The following is a 16,888-nucleotide window of genomic DNA, read 5'->3' as shown; positions in this document are numbered from 1 at the left end:
TGTTGTTTATGTGAAATGTTTAAAAGTATCACTGCTGGAAATTGCTTTATGGAGGCTCATGCAGTGAGGTTAACTTTAATAACAATAACTATGAAACAAGATCATGAAAATATCAAGAAACATATTTTGCACTCAATAAAGTGAGGTTATGAATCTTGTAACTTAGTATGACAATACTTAAAGCAACAAGAACTTCAACCTGCTAATTTTTGTTTTATAAACATCGTTGAGTTAGAATATAGTTATATTATCATCGTTTATTTCTTTTAAACCGATGGTTATGTAAATCAAATATGTTTCAAAGACCATATTAAAATGGTTGCTTGGCAAATCTACTATGAAAATCACCACCAAGAAAAAGAAAAGTTTAAATTAGATGTTTCCATTTGAAAGCTGGTAAGTAATGCTAGCGTCATATGGTCTAAGACTCTGTTTCAATCATTGTTATGAGATTATTCTTTGGCGTTTTACCAGCTACTAGATAATTTTTACTGACTAAACTGTGTAAGAGGTAGTAAATTATAAAATTAGGTTTAAATGGGAATCATTTTAAAATCTTCAACATATATCAAAAATAATAAACCAACCAATTGGTTTCTTCCCTTTGCTGTAAGAAAACAAGAGACATTATTGACAAAGGAAAACATTATTAAATTAGCTATTGATCGTAAGCAGAAAATATCCCAAGTCCGTCATATGAGTTACTGTCACCATCAACAACAAACATTTCTGAGCACTGACTATATGTAGGTGTGGGAATTACATAGGTGTTGTAAATGAGTGAATTGTGCGTGTGATGCCTCCTAAAAAAGGAACTGGAAGACCTCAAAAGGCAGCTGTAAGATGAAATAATGTAATTATATCATAATAATTATTTGCGATCCATATTTACTGACAACAGGAGCTATTTCCTTAGACAGATAAAACTGTTGTAGGATCAGTGAAAAGATGGTTGAAGAATGAGACTTGTGGCCAATACATTTTTTCATTTAATAGTTATGGGTCTAATATTTTTTAATAAATATACTCTTGTCCTTGGGAATTGTGATCTCATTTAAAAAGGAAACTATTTTGCTGTTCCTAAGTATGAATTAGATCGCTTATTAGAGTAGGCATTTATAATTTTCACATGGTTACTTTTGAGGTACACATTGTAAAATGCATTGCTTTCGAAAGAAAATATGATGGTTTTGTATCTTAATGAAGAGCACGTTTACATATTTTAACTGAAGAATCAGGGAAAATAGTTAATCAGGAAAACCATAAAAGGCTAATATTAGACATACACTATTATTTCTGTAAGTTCTCATTTTAAACTTATGTATTATGCTGGCAGAAATCTAAGATGGTAAGAGAGTACAGATCAAATAACATAGTTGTGAAATTGACATTCTATGGTCAAGTAAGTTCACCCATAAACAACGAGAGGAAAGTCAGAGGTAAAAGTCAGATTTGTGTGATAGACATATATGCATACAATCACACTTAACCCAGTTGACAAGCCAAACGAGAGCAGACATCAAAATAGTGTATGCATCTTTTCTAAAAGCCAATTAAGACTAGCAATTCCAGGCAGCTTTGAAATGTGAATGTTGGACTAGGTGCCATGATAAAAGAGCTGACTAGAGAGATTCTCTAGGTCTATTTTTTCACTCTGTTTTCCGTGAGGAATAGGAGCTGCCAAATGGTGAATAAGCACAACTCATCTCATAATGAACGCTCCCACTGTGTGAGATATTATTTAATATCCAGATATAAAGAGACACCCTGGATCAGGAGTAATTATTAAACATTAACAACATCAACTCACCTGCACACACAAAAGCAAATTAAGCACGCGACAAAAAACTGTAAAAAGTGTTCCTCTTTGTTCTGATTCTTAGATAGAGCTCAAGTTTATAAAATGAATTTTAAATAAGTCCTGGGCTTTAAAAATGAAGAATTTCAGGGGAATCTTTCAACTGCAAGCTAGTCATTGTAATAATTAGGGCATCCAACAAAGAAGGGAAAAGATGACCTAAAACGAAAAGGAGGGTATAAATTATAGTTTACTTTTGCAAAGATATGTATTTTTTAAAATTCTAATATTCAAGATCAAGTTTAGTCAATTTGGATCAGTTTTATAATGATGTGAAGGAGTTCTATAAAAGAGAATTAATGTGTCTGCTAAAGGTGATAATACAGTTTGATAATAGTGGGACAGTCAAAACACGTTGTCTTGGATAAAACTTATATTTGATTTGTTTGGGGTGATGAGGTACTTAGAAACAGCCTAGGTTTTGATTTTCAGGTAAAGTTGATAAAGCGTGCAATCTGTTTTGTATCATAAAGACAAAGGTTATTCCATGAACATTTTCCTAATACCTCTCTACAAGCATTTTATTTGAGGGGATTTTTCAGAGTTTAAATCTTCCAATAGATTTCTGCAAGTTATTTTATTGCAGATTTCTTTTTTTCAGGCCAGAGTGAGCTTTGTGGCAGCTTTTTTCTTGACAATGCTGCCTAGAAGACTCGAGTTTATTGTTTTTAGATGTCTTTTTCATTTCATGTTTTCAAAATTATTGCAGTGATGTTTTTGGAGATAGATATTCTGAAAACACTGGCATACTTGCTAAACCAAAATTTCTAAGCAGCCGCAGCTTCTGACTGATATCCTTATTCCCCCCTGAAAATATTGTATTAACTACAGTAATTTATCTTTGTAAAAGAAGGCCGCACCAAAGACACTAGTAAATTAAGTCACACTCCAGTCATAAAATAGTAGATCCACTAAAAACACCCAAGGCTCTTTATCCTTGAAGTCCTAATTATTTTTTCCCTTATTGCTTAAAGTTTTTGTATAGTGTTACATAGCTATACTGCTGTGGCACAGCCTTTAGCTGAAAATTTTTACTGAGACAGACAATGCTTCAATATCTTTGCATTTTAATGGTCTGAATTATCGCTGGTTGAGGATCCAGAACTGGCACTGGGAGGTAGATCAGGGCAGGAGCAAAAGCAGAGAATTGGATAATGAAAGTTCTTTCCAGAATAGGTCCTCAAGAAGACCAAATATGTAGAGGCAGCATGAAAATGGTTTATTAATTATTCAGAGGTTTCATTACATCTGGAAGCACCCATGCGTTTAATGTCAAGTAGGCCAAACACCTGGATGATTTACTGAGTGTTTTTTTTTAAATCTGGATATTTTGATGTCCCTTTCTTTGTTGTCTTGTAGATATCTTACTTTTACATCCATTTTGATGGGTCGATGGAGCATGTTGCATTAGATTTGTTCTCACCCTGCTCCTGCCTTTCCCTCCATCCTTTGATGAGTTTCCTCAGACCTCCACATTGCTATACCCTTCACCTAGATCAAAGGCAAGTGGGCCCACAGACCCCCTAGGTACCTCAAATCAGGCCAGTGCTTATCTAGGATATGTTCACAAGTTTAGTGTACTTATGAAATAGCTCTCTGGACACAAGTTTTTCTCTAATACTTCTTCATGGTGAAACCATTTTGGTTGTAATCAGACAGGTCACTATGGCCCAATTCGTGTAAGTGAACTTTTTCGACTTACACAAGACCTACCTTTCCACTCATGATAATGAGAAAGATCTGGGCATGTGATTTGGGGTAACATTTTATAGGTGTGCATCGCAGAAAGGAACGCAATTTCATTCAAGCTCTTGGCCTGCCCTAACATGGTCTACAAGTGGAATAAAGTTCTCAGAAACCCAAGACGTTATTAATCTTGTCATTTACACAAGGTGATAAGTCCTTTCATTTTTAAACAGGCCCTTGACAGCTGGTATTTAGTAAGTAGACTAAGAGAAGTCTGCTGTTCCCTCTGAAGAAAACAAAATGTGTCGATAAGAGATTATCTAATACCTGATGTATATTTTGAAGAAATAAGATCTAGAAGAAGGAGTGCCCTTCAGAGAATACAAGGTCAGAATTCACGTAGGGGATTCTGCCAGCTCCCTTGTCGTTGAGGAACAGCGGCAAGATTCTACAGTGTTTTCAGTTGGATCAGGCATTGTTCTCGTTTGTGCTTTACCTTATAAAGTTTTAACTGCTTCCAGGACCATCATGGCTGAACTGGCACACCTACTTTCCCTCTCCCTGGGTCCACGTCAGCAGTGCTATCAGGCTGCTGTGACACTATAACAGTATTATTATTGCAGGCTTATTATGGACTCAGTTATCAAGTTATTTTCTTTGGCTTTTTACTGGAAAAAAAATGTATGCCTACATCATTCAATTAATGCAATTTGTGCAAAAAAGCAAAATGTAGTATCTTAGCCTTTCTCTACTTTTTAAACATGTTTGCGTCAACTGTCAGGTAATTTGTTAATTTGCTCTTCCTTTACAAGGATTTCTGTCCACATTTTCTATGACCTCTTTTGATGTTAAAATTATTATTGGCTTTGGCCATTTTCTTTGCTTTGCTTTTAAGTCAAGTTCCACTTTTATACCAAAGTTATGCTCTGCTGTTTTAAGATGAATGCCAGCTGGCAATACCCAGAGACTGGCTTTGTGAACGGTGCCTAAGCTGACTTTGGGGGGATGCTGTCTGGCTGATAAGTTACTTCCTTCACCCGAAGATGAAGCTGTCTCAGACATAGTCTGTCATTTGATATTTACATGATAAAACAAATAGCATCCCCTCCCCACAAAAAAGTTTCCCTCATGTAATTATGCCCAGCACACAACCCTGCCATAGCACTACGCAGACTAGGAATTTTTACCAAGATCCACAAACCACATAAATTGAAAAAAGATGATCTGCACATTCTAAGTAATTAATATTTGCATGTACACAACACTTTTCATTCAGGAAGATCTAAAAGCATCACAACCATACCAGACTCCAGCTATTTCTGGAATGGTACCAAGAAGATAGTTGTCAGAATTCATTACAAACCAGTCATCAAGGAGGAAAACATGTTGGTCAAGAACACAAGAAACACCTCCAGCCTAGTAAAAAACCCAAAGAGGATCTTTAGCTTCCTCACTTTCCAAGCATTCTGAAACTGTTCAGAATGATCAATTTTCATAGAGTCAGACAAAATGGCCACATTAAAGACAGGTGGCTAATGAATATTTCTTGTGGGGTCTGTAGAGAAATCCTTAGAGGTTATTTAACAGGACAACTTGCAAGGCTTCCAGGCTGGGTACACTGTAGGCTCCAGGTATAATAATGTGTATCTTTATCACTTGCCCTGTTCTTGCAAACTAGAGTCAACAGTCAGTCCTTTCTGTTTTGTTTCATCCAATAAATTACACTTGGCTTTCTCTTCATGTTCTTAATGAAGAGATAAAGATGTGTGGGGCAGAACTTCTCCTTCATTAATATTTTTGTTCTGAAAATAGCCAGTGGATACATATAATTTTGTTTTGGAAGCAGATACAGCAAGACAGTACCTGACATTTCTCAGTTGATATCTTATAGTGTTTAGACTGTTACCTTAAAGACAAATTCGGGATACTATGTCTTTGGAGGAACTAAGGAAACTAAGGATGGTTTGCTTTAGCAAAGTTTGGCCACGATAATGCTTCCATTCTGTTGGACAAATATCTTTACATTCTGTCATCAATCTCTGTCTGCTGAAGACACTTTTAGTTATCTCTTACTAATCAGGATTAGAATGTGTAATACGGTCCTTCTTTCAGAGGTTAAAAACTTGTCACTCCTGCCCTCCTGAGTAGGGGTTTCCCATGTTGCTATGGAAGGATCAGGGGTCCAGAGCAAGTCTCCTAAAGCCAGCACATATGCACACGTTGTCTCTGTGGACTTGATGTTACCTCTGCAGCACCAAGACTGGCAGATGTGCTCATATCAAATATTGACTTTGTTCAGACATGCAAATGGTCACTTATCTCCCCTTCTATCCACACTCTAAACATTAAAGTTCCATTCAGCTTTTCCTCGTCTTCGGACTGGTAAATTGAATGAAGCTATAGAAAATAAAGCATTCAGGCTGATTGTTCGGAGGTGGGAGGGAAGAAATCAACTGTCTACTTCGAAGTGAAAAGACGGCAATAGTCTGAAAAAGTTGTCTCTCGGTACAGATTTTGCAGGGAGTACATTTCTCTATTATTTCAATTATTACAACTTCCTGAATAGGTTGAAGGTCACTCATAATTCACACTTCTGCCATTTTCAGACATGCCAAATGCAGTCTATTAAGCATAAATAAAACTTCCAGTGCTTGACCAGGAAAAATAAATGAGAATTCATAACAATGAGTCCTTATTCATCTTTTTAAAAGTAAATGATGTTTTCTTTCTTTCTTGTTTTCTCTGTGTGCACTGAATTTTTCTTCTGTCTCAGTAATACAAGCATAATACTTTGAATCGATCCAAGCATAGCAAACTAGAAAGCAAGTCTGATCTGACAGATTCTAGATTTTTCTATTTTATAGGATAATAAACAAGAACCCACATTATTGCCATTTATAAATACAAATGGTAGCATCATCAATTTGATGGAGGAATAGGTTGAACACAGGCTGTGACAGTACAAAACAGAATTAATCTGAAAGTCTTTTATAGCCTATTGCCTTTGCTATCAGAATGCTTAAAACTGTCCATACTCTCTTTTAGTGGCTGTCGTCTTGGGCTTAAATAACAAAAGAAAATGAATATTTAATAAAATGTGATTAATTTCAGTTCCAACTATATATAATAAATAGTTATCTATAACATATATTACATATAATATGCAATTTATAAAATATATAATTGTATATAACTTATATGATATATAATAGAATTAATCATATGCCATTAAATATTAATTTATATTAATATGTAAAATATGAGATTACTAATATCTTGTGCAGATTTTAAAATGTCCCTAAAATGTATACTTTGCCACATTTATAAATCACATATAAAATATATAATATATCCAAGCACATATATACTAATATATAACGTTGTATGAAAATATACATTTTGGCAGTCTAAAATTTGCTAAATCAACTCCACATCACCACTGCCTTTTACCTTTAGCTTAGCCTTATGAATATTAATTGAACAGATATCCTTTTGACATTTGGAACCATTTCAAGGTTTGATTAAAATAAATTAAGAATAATAATTATTTTTTAGAGTAATTCCTATATACATGCATAATATTATATTTATGCCTTAAATTGTGAATTTCACCAGTAGTAAAAGTGAACAATTTGAGGGATTTCTAGTTTTATCTTCAAATATCTGAATGCTTCAGAATTTTTAAAAAAATATTAAGAAATTTCACTAGTGTGATATTTTGGCAAATTTTAAAATAAAAGAATATAGAAAGATCTATTAAACCATTTACTATAATATTTATTCTTATAAATTAAAGTATTCAGGGATTTACATATAATATCCATACTTACAAGGACAGAGATAAATCTTTCTGGAAAAATTAAAGAGTCCAGCAAGATATTGGAAAAATTAAATTTTTTCTATGATAAAATGAAAAGACCACCTCCACTTTCAAAAGTTTCCGATATATGGAGAGTTAGGTCATGTTCATAACATGTTGTGTTTCTGGAATTTGGTATTAGCTACCGAATAGAAAACTCTAAAGGAGTTAACACAGTTTTAAAATATTTATCATGACTTTTAAAAAACGGAATTCTCATATAATCCTATTTTCTTATACTAAAAGGCCCCATTCCTCTAATTTTTCACCTTATATTGGGAGAGATTGTGTTCTCCCTTCTAGTAGAGCATTCTGAGAGACACACAGCAAAATAATAAATCAACAGCCCTTTTGTATCCATTCCAACTTTTTCTAAGTGTTTGAGATTTTGAGCCCCTCTTTAAATACTTGAGTTGAATTCATCACAAAATCCCAGATCCAGGACATTTTTATTTTGGTTCCAGATAACTTTTGCCATAAAACTCCCTGATGGAAGAGACCTGTTAACTCTTTTACGGAATTTAACAGAGGAATTGATTCCCTTCCATTTTTATCTAACACAAAACCCAGAGAGGTTATATTAGTCATGTCTCTGCTTTGGGTACGTAACTCAGATGACATGTAATTCATAGGACTGCAATATATAGCCGAAATTTTGAGAATACACTGATTTTAAAGATGTTATGATTACATTTTTATAAGCATGGTCAAGCATACTTAATAGACAAACCTGTGGGAGAAGCTACATAAATCACTTCCATTCTTTATTATATTGTTATTTGCTGAAAGACCTATTTTCTAACATAAAAGCATAGATGCGATAACTTTTTTTTCTGAAAGGCTTGATTCCTCCAACATTACATTCCATCTTTCCCCCACATAATTGTTTTGAGGCAACCAATTGTCATTATGTTTTCATTTAAACTACTTCTCTCACTTCTCAAACGCCTGCTGGTGTATTGTTATTGCTAGAACATAAACCAACTTTGTATGTAGACATCTCTGGATTCAAGCATTCAAATTACACTTTGGGACCATTGTAATTATAAGAGCAAAGACATAATTTTGCTTAAGTCTCTGTAAAATCCAAAGAGTTGAGATATAATGAAATGGCAAGTGGTAACAACACCTTGAAAAAAGCACTGCATTTCTAAGGGCGGTAGATGGGGCTTCAAGGCACATTCTTACTGCGATATGAGGAAGCATGCCCAGAATCTGCCCTCATTACTTCGGGCTCTTGCCAGTTCTTTTCAAACCTCAGTTTCATGAGCAGCATAAAAATTCACTTAAAATCGAAAAGAACACCCTGAAGTTAAAACCCACTCTGCTTTGCCTTGCCTTTCGTGGCCTGGAATGTCACCTTTTACCTCCAGTAAATAAAGCCAACATCAACGCTCTTCCGTGTCTTATTTTTTATGCACTCAGTATTCTTCACATGACAATCTGGACACTTAAAGGGAAATTACAGTAGTGATCTATGTCCCCGCAAAGAGAATTATCTTTCTAATGTGTAATTACAGTGTATCCATCACTTTCTTTTGTTTCTTGGACTGTTCACACTGGATTGAGTAAATCTAAAATGGAACTAAAAGAGACATGATTAATAGTGGACTCCATTATTCAAAAGAAATAATGATATCATAATACTTTCTTCCAATGATCTGGCATGTGTGTCTCTGCAGCATTCCCCAACAGAGACAATTGTACTGTTTTACGGTCTTTCGGGATATTGTCTCTTTAACCTCACTGTTTCCGAGAAGCCACTGAAAAGTTCTAATATGTCACAATTCAAATATCAACATGTTGTTGGAAAGGAAGCTAATAAGTTAAACCTTTGAGAGATGCCAAAAGAAGAGGTGATTCAAACTGTTGAGAGAAGTCTATTGTTTTCTAAGGGGAAATAGAACTCTAGAATGAAACAGGGCACTAATAAGCATTTAACTGGAAAGTTTAGGGGGAAAAAAGCAAATGCACACTTTTTTCTTTTTTTTTTTAATCTGGTAACTTTTTGAGCAGAATTATTCCTCTCAGTGTACTGCCGGAGAAGGGAAAATGTGAACGTTAGGATTAATAAGATACAAACTGTAAATTCTCTGGTTTTTATAGAATCAGCACATAACAAGGAGTAATTTTCCTAAGATAGTCTGGATTTTATCTAAGGATAGAGATAAAGAATCTTAGGTTATATTATATTAGGGCAACATTTTATGTTTGGCATTATTTTCTATAAAGCAACTTCATGTGGTTAAATTACTGTTGCATGAAAAAACTGATTTTATTTTGACAGGAAAGAAACTAAGCAGAAAATACTCCTCATTGAGTTATTTTTTGAACTTAGCACAGTTTTGTGCTCTGGTCTTTTTAAAGAAAAATAAACAATTGGAGTTTAGAGCCACCTACTGGAGTGAAGAGGCACGTACTTATGTTTAACGTCCTCTGCTTTTCAAGAGATACACAGATAAATATAATTAAAGTTATGCACATTTCTGTTGATCTTATAAAACGGTAAATGACTCAACTTTTCTCAGTTTGAAATAAGTGGTCCTGTAAGAAACCACAGGTAGAGCAATGTCTTCTCAAAATAGATCCTTCCCATTTCTTGGTAGGGTGTGCCAATTTGTGTTATGTGATTTTTCTCCCCATTGCATCGAGACTGAGCAGAACTGAACCCCTAGTTTTGTTGTTGTCATTGTTGCTTTTGGTGGTATTTGTGTGTGTGTGTGTGTGTGAGTGTGTGTGAATGTAATTGTTCTCATTTTCACCAGTTAACTGTATAACTTTATTCTTTCTTTCATAACCTCTATCCGGTTACGGAATCGTTGTTTAATAAATAATCCTAGAATAGATTTAAAAACTAAGAACATATTATGTGAAAAAGAAAAGGCACCTTAAATATTTTCAGGATTAAATCTTTTTTATATTGAGATATAATTGACATATAACATTATATTAGTTTCAGGTGTACAACATAATGATTCGATGTTTGTGTATGTTACAAATCAGAATTAAATGCTTTTATAAGTGAAGAAACCCGGAATCCTGGACAAGTAGATTGGGCAATGACCTACCTAGGGTAACCACGCTGGTCAGGGGAGAGGTAGGCAGCTCTTGGAAATTATAGGTCAGGGTTTTTTCCACACTTGCCCCACTGCTTTTTAGTCAGTTATTAATGGATTTCTTAAATCCTTCCTCTCATCAGCATTTTGCTAGAAAGTAAGAGGAATAAGCACCACCCCCAAACCCTGGTAAAGGAATCAATTGAAGGCATAATGCCTGCTTTCAAAGAGTGGGATCAGGGTCTGGGTCATGAAGGCAGGTCCTGGACCTGTGAGTGGCACTTTTGATTGGTAAAAGAGGGATTAAGTTTTTAAAAAACAAAATGCTCTCCTTTGACTATGTTCTCTACAGATCTTGTTGTCATGATTCTCTATGTTGTGTCCCTCCAGCCTATTACCTTAAAAGCTCCTTGTTGAGAAGGTGCTACTTTTGAGAACGTGCTCGAGGGGAGTGATTGTGCCCCTGCCCGCCTTCGCTAGGCCACTCCTGGATAACGCAAGACACATTCAACTCTCTGAGTATGTGTGTGGCTCCCTAGAGTAAGGAATTCAGAGAAGGGATTGTTCTTTGTTAAGCATTACACAGGGTGTATGTGACACAGCAAGCCTCGCATTAAGAAAATTTGATTTGTGAAGTGGGAGCTGGAAAAGATTTATGAATTGGCAGGAGAGTCACAGCTTTCCATTTGTCATCAGAGGGCTAGTTTTCAGTGTATAAAACAGGAAAGCTAGTTCTTTTGATGAAAATAAAAAGGAATATTTTTGTTAAGGTATGGGAAAATGTACAGTTATCTTCGTGTATATCTTGCCCTTTCTTAATAGTCACTTCTCTGTCTCTCCCCCCCCCCCCCCCTTCATTGTCTCTTGAAGATATTTTATAGAGTAGTTGCAGACATCGCACCAGGAGAGGAGCTCTTGCTGCTCATGAAGAGTGAAGACTATCCCCATGACACTATGGCACCGGATATCCACGGTTAGTACCACTCCCGCCACCATCCGCGCCACCCTCATTTGGAGATTGTGATGGAGCATATGCCAAAGGGTCCATCACACTTGGTACTTGTTAGTTTCCCTGGGTAGTCAATGTCAGTTTTAAGAAATTCCTTCTCATAGCGTCGCTGTTTTCTTGGTATGACATCTGGCTAATATTACGGTGAAGCTAAAGTAAGCAGAGGTCTTCTCTGAAATGGAGGTCAGGGGAATTTTGAATATTTGGACTGAGACACCACATAGGTAAACCTTTTGTCAATGCCTCAGACTATAGTGAGAGTCCTTTCACTGTACAAAAGTCATTTCAGGGAGCTTGGTCTTGGGCTTTTGTATATCTAGCAGTTGTTTCTCCCATCTAATGTTCTGTTACTGGGAAAATTATTTCTACTTGAGTAAAATCCTAGCCAGCATGACCATATGGGAGAGGGCTGGAGGGATGAGGATTGGGAGAAAAGTACAGATGAGGAAATTTTAGAGCCAGAGGAATTTGTATTTGTCAGATACCTAGTCTAAATTAATGAAGGGGGGAATCAAAAAGAATTATAATTACTAGTGATGTATATTCAGGTAAGAGTAAAAGGAAATTTTATTTGTGTTGATTTGTATCATTGGGATGAGCGTTTAAGACTGTTTTCTTTCTTTTTCCTGTTTCCCTCCCCTCATATAATGTGATTTGATTTAGCATAATCTAGTGGTGTCTCTAGAGTGTTTTTATAGTTGGAAGGACCACTGGGAAGGGTTACCAGTGAGAGGTGAGGATGGCTCCACTTCCCGTGTCTCTGGCATTCCAAACAGGCGAACCTCAGCCTCTGCATCTGCAGCTCCTGCAAAGAAAGCTACCACTATTGGCTGGCTCTTTACTTGAACATTTTTCTCCTTTGGCTGAGCTGCATTCTGCCTCTTTGTAGATTATACCAGTTGTATTTTGAGGAGGCTTTTGGAACTTGTTTTCTTCTTGGAAACTGTGACAAGTCAATGGCCTCAGAAACCCAGACTTGTCAACTAGCCTGGTAGAATTTGAGCCTGAATGGGGAGCCTGACCCAGTGGGAAAGGGCTCTTTGACAGTAGGGAGTGCTCAGATGATAAAAAAAAAAAAAAAAACAATTAATTTGGGCTGTCTCTGGTACAAGGCATCTTTCATCCGTGAATGTTTGCTCTAAAAAGGTTTTCAAACAATTATTTTTTTAAAATATAAATGGTTAGCGTACTATTCTGAAAAGCCTAAATAGAGGTGACTATTTTTCTTTTAGGGCTACCATTCCTAAATTACCTGCCTTTACAACACTCTGGAACCCATTGGTTGCTTTTCATTTTCAATGTGTCATACCCATATCCATACATATACCCGATATGTTAAATATAATGTTTATAATGTTTACATGGTGATTTGTATTTCATACTTCTAGGATTTAATGTTTCTTAGAAAAGAGAAAATAAAACACATGCATTGTACACCTACTGTATGCTAGATATTTTATGCTCTCCATTTAGTGTCTCATTTAGTCTTCTAGACATAGATCAAACCTGTAAGAAAGGAATTATTTCCATTATACAGATAGGAAAACGAGGCCATATAAGGCTAAGTAAATTGGCCAAGACCACATGGCTAGAAAGTGGTAGAGGCAGCATTCAAACGAAGGTCTTGCTGTCTCTAAAGCCTATGCCTTTTCATAGGCCTGGAGGTTGTTTGTGTTCAGACTGCTGGCTGAGATCCTAAATTTAGCTCTTAAACATGTGAATAGCGTCACAAACTATAGGAAACGTTTCCATTACCTAGTTTATGTTATTGAGAAACCTGTCTTACAGCTGAGGTGATTTATTTTAAAATAGCTCCCTCTTCTTTAACCAAGTCCAAAGGTGACAAACCCTACTGAATCTACATACTAATTTCTTTACCTTTCTGGCCCCTGTGTTATTGGTTCAGTTTAAACTAAACCAGTATCGTATACTGCAGCAGCGACCCGTTTGACCTCTCTGCTTGGCTTCTCAAGCTGCAATGGGGCATTCCAACTTTCAGTGGCTTTCTGTACCCTTCTTAGCATGGACCTAAAAAGCCCCTAGTGACCTGCTACCCTCTCTAACTTCATTTCCCACTCCTCTCCTACATGCACCCTATAAACCTGTCACACTTTACTACGGCTTTGCCTTTCCACGAGCCTGCCCTGCTCTTTCTTGCCTTCGTCATTGGTCCATGGTATTCCCACCGCCTGAAATGTCTTCCTTCATCCTGCTTCACCTGGCTGATTCTTCCTCATTACAAAATCTTCGCTGAACCTCTCTCCCTCAGGAGAGATGGATTTGGCATATTCCTCTGGGCTCCTAACTTAGGCCTGTGCATGCATCTGTCATAAGATGTATCATACTAGTTGTTCACATGTGTATCCCCTTGGGTTTCTTATGTATTCATTTCCTAGCAAAATGCCTCACATTCAGTAGGTGACTAAAACATTCCCTCAAAAACATTCGGTCAATGAATAACTGGATATAGGTCCTGGCTGCAGGTCTGTAACACAGGGATGATGTATCATGTTGTTGTCCTCTGTGTCTTTCAGCATTGTGAGCTGTTTGCAGGACTTCTGTGATGATATCTGTGTGATCAGTGCATAGTATGGCCTCATGAGTGGGCTGAAAGCTATTCCAACAAAAAGAATAGAAACAATGGCGTCACTACCTGACACTCCATAGCCTTGTTATCTCTGGTCCCCACTATTACCATTTATTTACCTTAGTGATTTAAAGTGCAAATGCATGATATGCTGGCTATTTAACAAAGCCATGCCAATTAGCACTGGCCCTGAGGGAACATAAATGAGCCTAGAAAAGTGCTAAAATCATGCTGTGTCACATTATAAGTAATGACGAATGTTAAAGCATTTCCAAGTTTATTGATATTAGCCAGGCTTAAGTACGGCTCAGATAGGGACTCTGTCCCATGTCCCGTCCAGGTAACATGGCACAGCGAGAAGGGTGTGGAACGGAGATGTGTTCAAAGTCTGACATAACCACTTAGCTCTATGATCCCTGACTGGTTACTGAACTTCTCTGAGCATCAATACCCTCATCTGAAAATTGGGATACAAATCTGACATATAATTCCTCACGGTCAGGTTTTAGGAATATCAATAATCCATGTACAGGGTTGAGGACATAATGATGCTCAGTAAACGGTCATTATGACTTTTAATATCCTGTGAATATTAAACCTTGGAAGCGTTTCGTCATAAAGTTTTATCTGATAAGAAAGCTATATACGGGAGCCACAGCAATCACTTCTGTTATTGTTGTAGGCTTTGTCCTGGCTTCTTTACATTTATTATTTCTTTTTTTTCTTTTCTTTTTTTTTACCACACTGCACGGTATTCGGGATCTTAGTTCCCCGACTAGGGATCAAACCCGTGCCCCCTGCAGTCGAAGTGCAGAGTCTTAACCACTGGACCGCCAGGGAAGTCCCTACATTTACTATTTCTAATCCGTGTTAAAATAGAAGTGGTGGAAAGGACAACCAAATAGTTTCTATTATGTCTTCCATAATTCGATAAGAACTGCCAGTGTGTGGTGGCACTCCCTGATCACCTAGTTCTGATAACACCTGAATTATTTTCACAGAAGAACGGCAGTACCGCTGTGAGGATTGTGACCAGCTCTTCGAGTCCAAGGCTGAACTAGCGGATCACCAGAAGTTCCCGTGTAGCACACCCCACTCGGCATACTCCATGGTAGAGGAGGACTTTCAACAAAAACTCGACAGTGAAAATGATCTCCGAGAGATACATGCAATTCAGGAGTGTAAGGAATGTGACCAAGTGTTTCCCGATTTGCAAAGGTTAGGCATGGCATGTTGCACTACAAAAATGTGTTTATTTACTCTACAGCAAAATGTTTATGCTGAATTTTCAGAATTGATGCAAATGGGAAATTTGGAAGAGCAAGGAGCTGGACAAATGTGTTAGTCACACGTTCGGAAATCATTTTCCCCTGGAACTTCTCACCTGTCAAATATTTTCAGTGAAGTTAGAATTAGTTATTTTGATGCCAGATAGAAAATAATACTTTTATTATTTAAGGAGGGTTATTGGCAATTGAAAGTTTAACATTATAGTAAAACGTAACTTAGCGGAGGTATCAAGAGTAGACGAGGCAACGATGATGTTAATTAATCTAATTATACACCAAACAGAAAAGCGACCCTCTAGAAACATTTAGACGATAAAAAAGAGACTGTGCTGGTACTTACTTAATGAAAGATAAGTAGTCTTTTGATAGATCAGTGTAATCTATGGGTTTAATTTCAACTATTTATCTAAACTGCACACATATAAAAGAATAAGAGAAGCATGTTCAGTGAAGAAAATATTGAATTTTCAAAAAGGGAAAAAGTAAACATGATCTAAATGAAATAATTCTATAATACTTATTTTTAACAAAACGAAAATCATATTTCAGTGATAATATTAACATTTCATAGCCCTTTGAATTTAATTCAAGAACATTTTTAAAATTTCTGTTAAAGAAAACAACAACCCTGGAACCTATGTTTTGAAAAGTGTAGTGATAATTATGCTACAAAATGGTCTTTCAGATCAGAAAGGTGTTTAACCAGCTAATAAGTTTTTTGTTTGTTTGTTTGTTTCTACCTAATGGTTTTTGCCTTGGTCCACAAACAATTTTAATAATTGTATTCATTACTTTGCTTTTAAATCTGGAACCTATACTCAGAATTTCAACTGAACATAAAAACACCGTGTTTAAATGGGTATGGGAGTATATCAGCCGGCCTTAGTCAAGGATGTGAATTACTCACAGTTTGTCTTGGACACCTCACCTCTTTTAATTTACCTTTTTGTTTCCTTTCTTTCCTTAGTGCCTCCTCTTCCTCTTTCTCCTTTCACCTCTGTTGATTGCCCCACATCTCTCTTCTCGTAGGAAAGGGTTTCATATGGTAGTCATTCCATTTTAATGCATAGATGACCAGAAAGGCATCAAGTATAACCCATTCCTTGAGGAGACTGAGTCAAAAGAATGAATCTGTTTAGCTTTGAAAATTCAGGCTTAATCTAGCTATTAGAGAGAAAACATTTTGGGGGCTAAGAGGGTTTTCCCAGTACCCTTTAAACTCATCTTTACTACTTAATATAAACCCACATAGAGAATAAATCTGTTATGTATGTTTGGTAAAACATGGATTTGTAATCAAAAACCGTCACAGTATGTCTCCTAAATACATTGCGTCCAAATTAAAAACCAAAATGAAAATACTTTCCTTACCTGCTACTAAATAAATACCAGCAGGTAAGAAAAGTACTTATACTGTAAAGCCATATCTCTGATGCCAGAGAGTAAGTATATTTCCTTCTATTTTGTTATCAAAAATAATGGACAGCATTATAAAACAAAAATTGACAGACTGAACGCTAAAATGTTGTGTATAACAATACTTC

General features: G+C 36.3%; 1 protein-coding gene across 11 annotated transcripts in view; it reads left to right on the top strand.

The window, feature by feature from the left end:
- MECOM (MDS1 and EVI1 complex locus) overlaps window positions 1-16,888 on the top strand; it is a 565,106-nt gene that overhangs the window by 507,239 nt on the left and 40,979 nt on the right. For all 11 annotated transcript variants that reach the window (XM_036851220.1, XM_036851213.1, XM_036851211.1 and 8 more), the window contains 2 exons: window positions 11,330-11,432; window positions 15,057-15,273. In XM_036851220.1, the coding sequence (XP_036707115.1) occupies window positions 11,330-11,432; window positions 15,057-15,273 (320 nt within the window). The remainder of the gene's footprint in view (window positions 1-11,329; window positions 11,433-15,056; window positions 15,274-16,888) is intronic.

This window comes from Balaenoptera musculus, chromosome 4, assembly GCF_009873245.2.
Source record: "Balaenoptera musculus isolate JJ_BM4_2016_0621 chromosome 4, mBalMus1.pri.v3, whole genome shotgun sequence".
NCBI classification, from domain to species: domain Eukaryota; kingdom Metazoa; phylum Chordata; class Mammalia; order Artiodactyla; family Balaenopteridae; genus Balaenoptera; species Balaenoptera musculus.
Note: the sequence above shows the minus strand (reverse complement) of the source record. Positions and strands in the feature narration are given on the sequence as shown.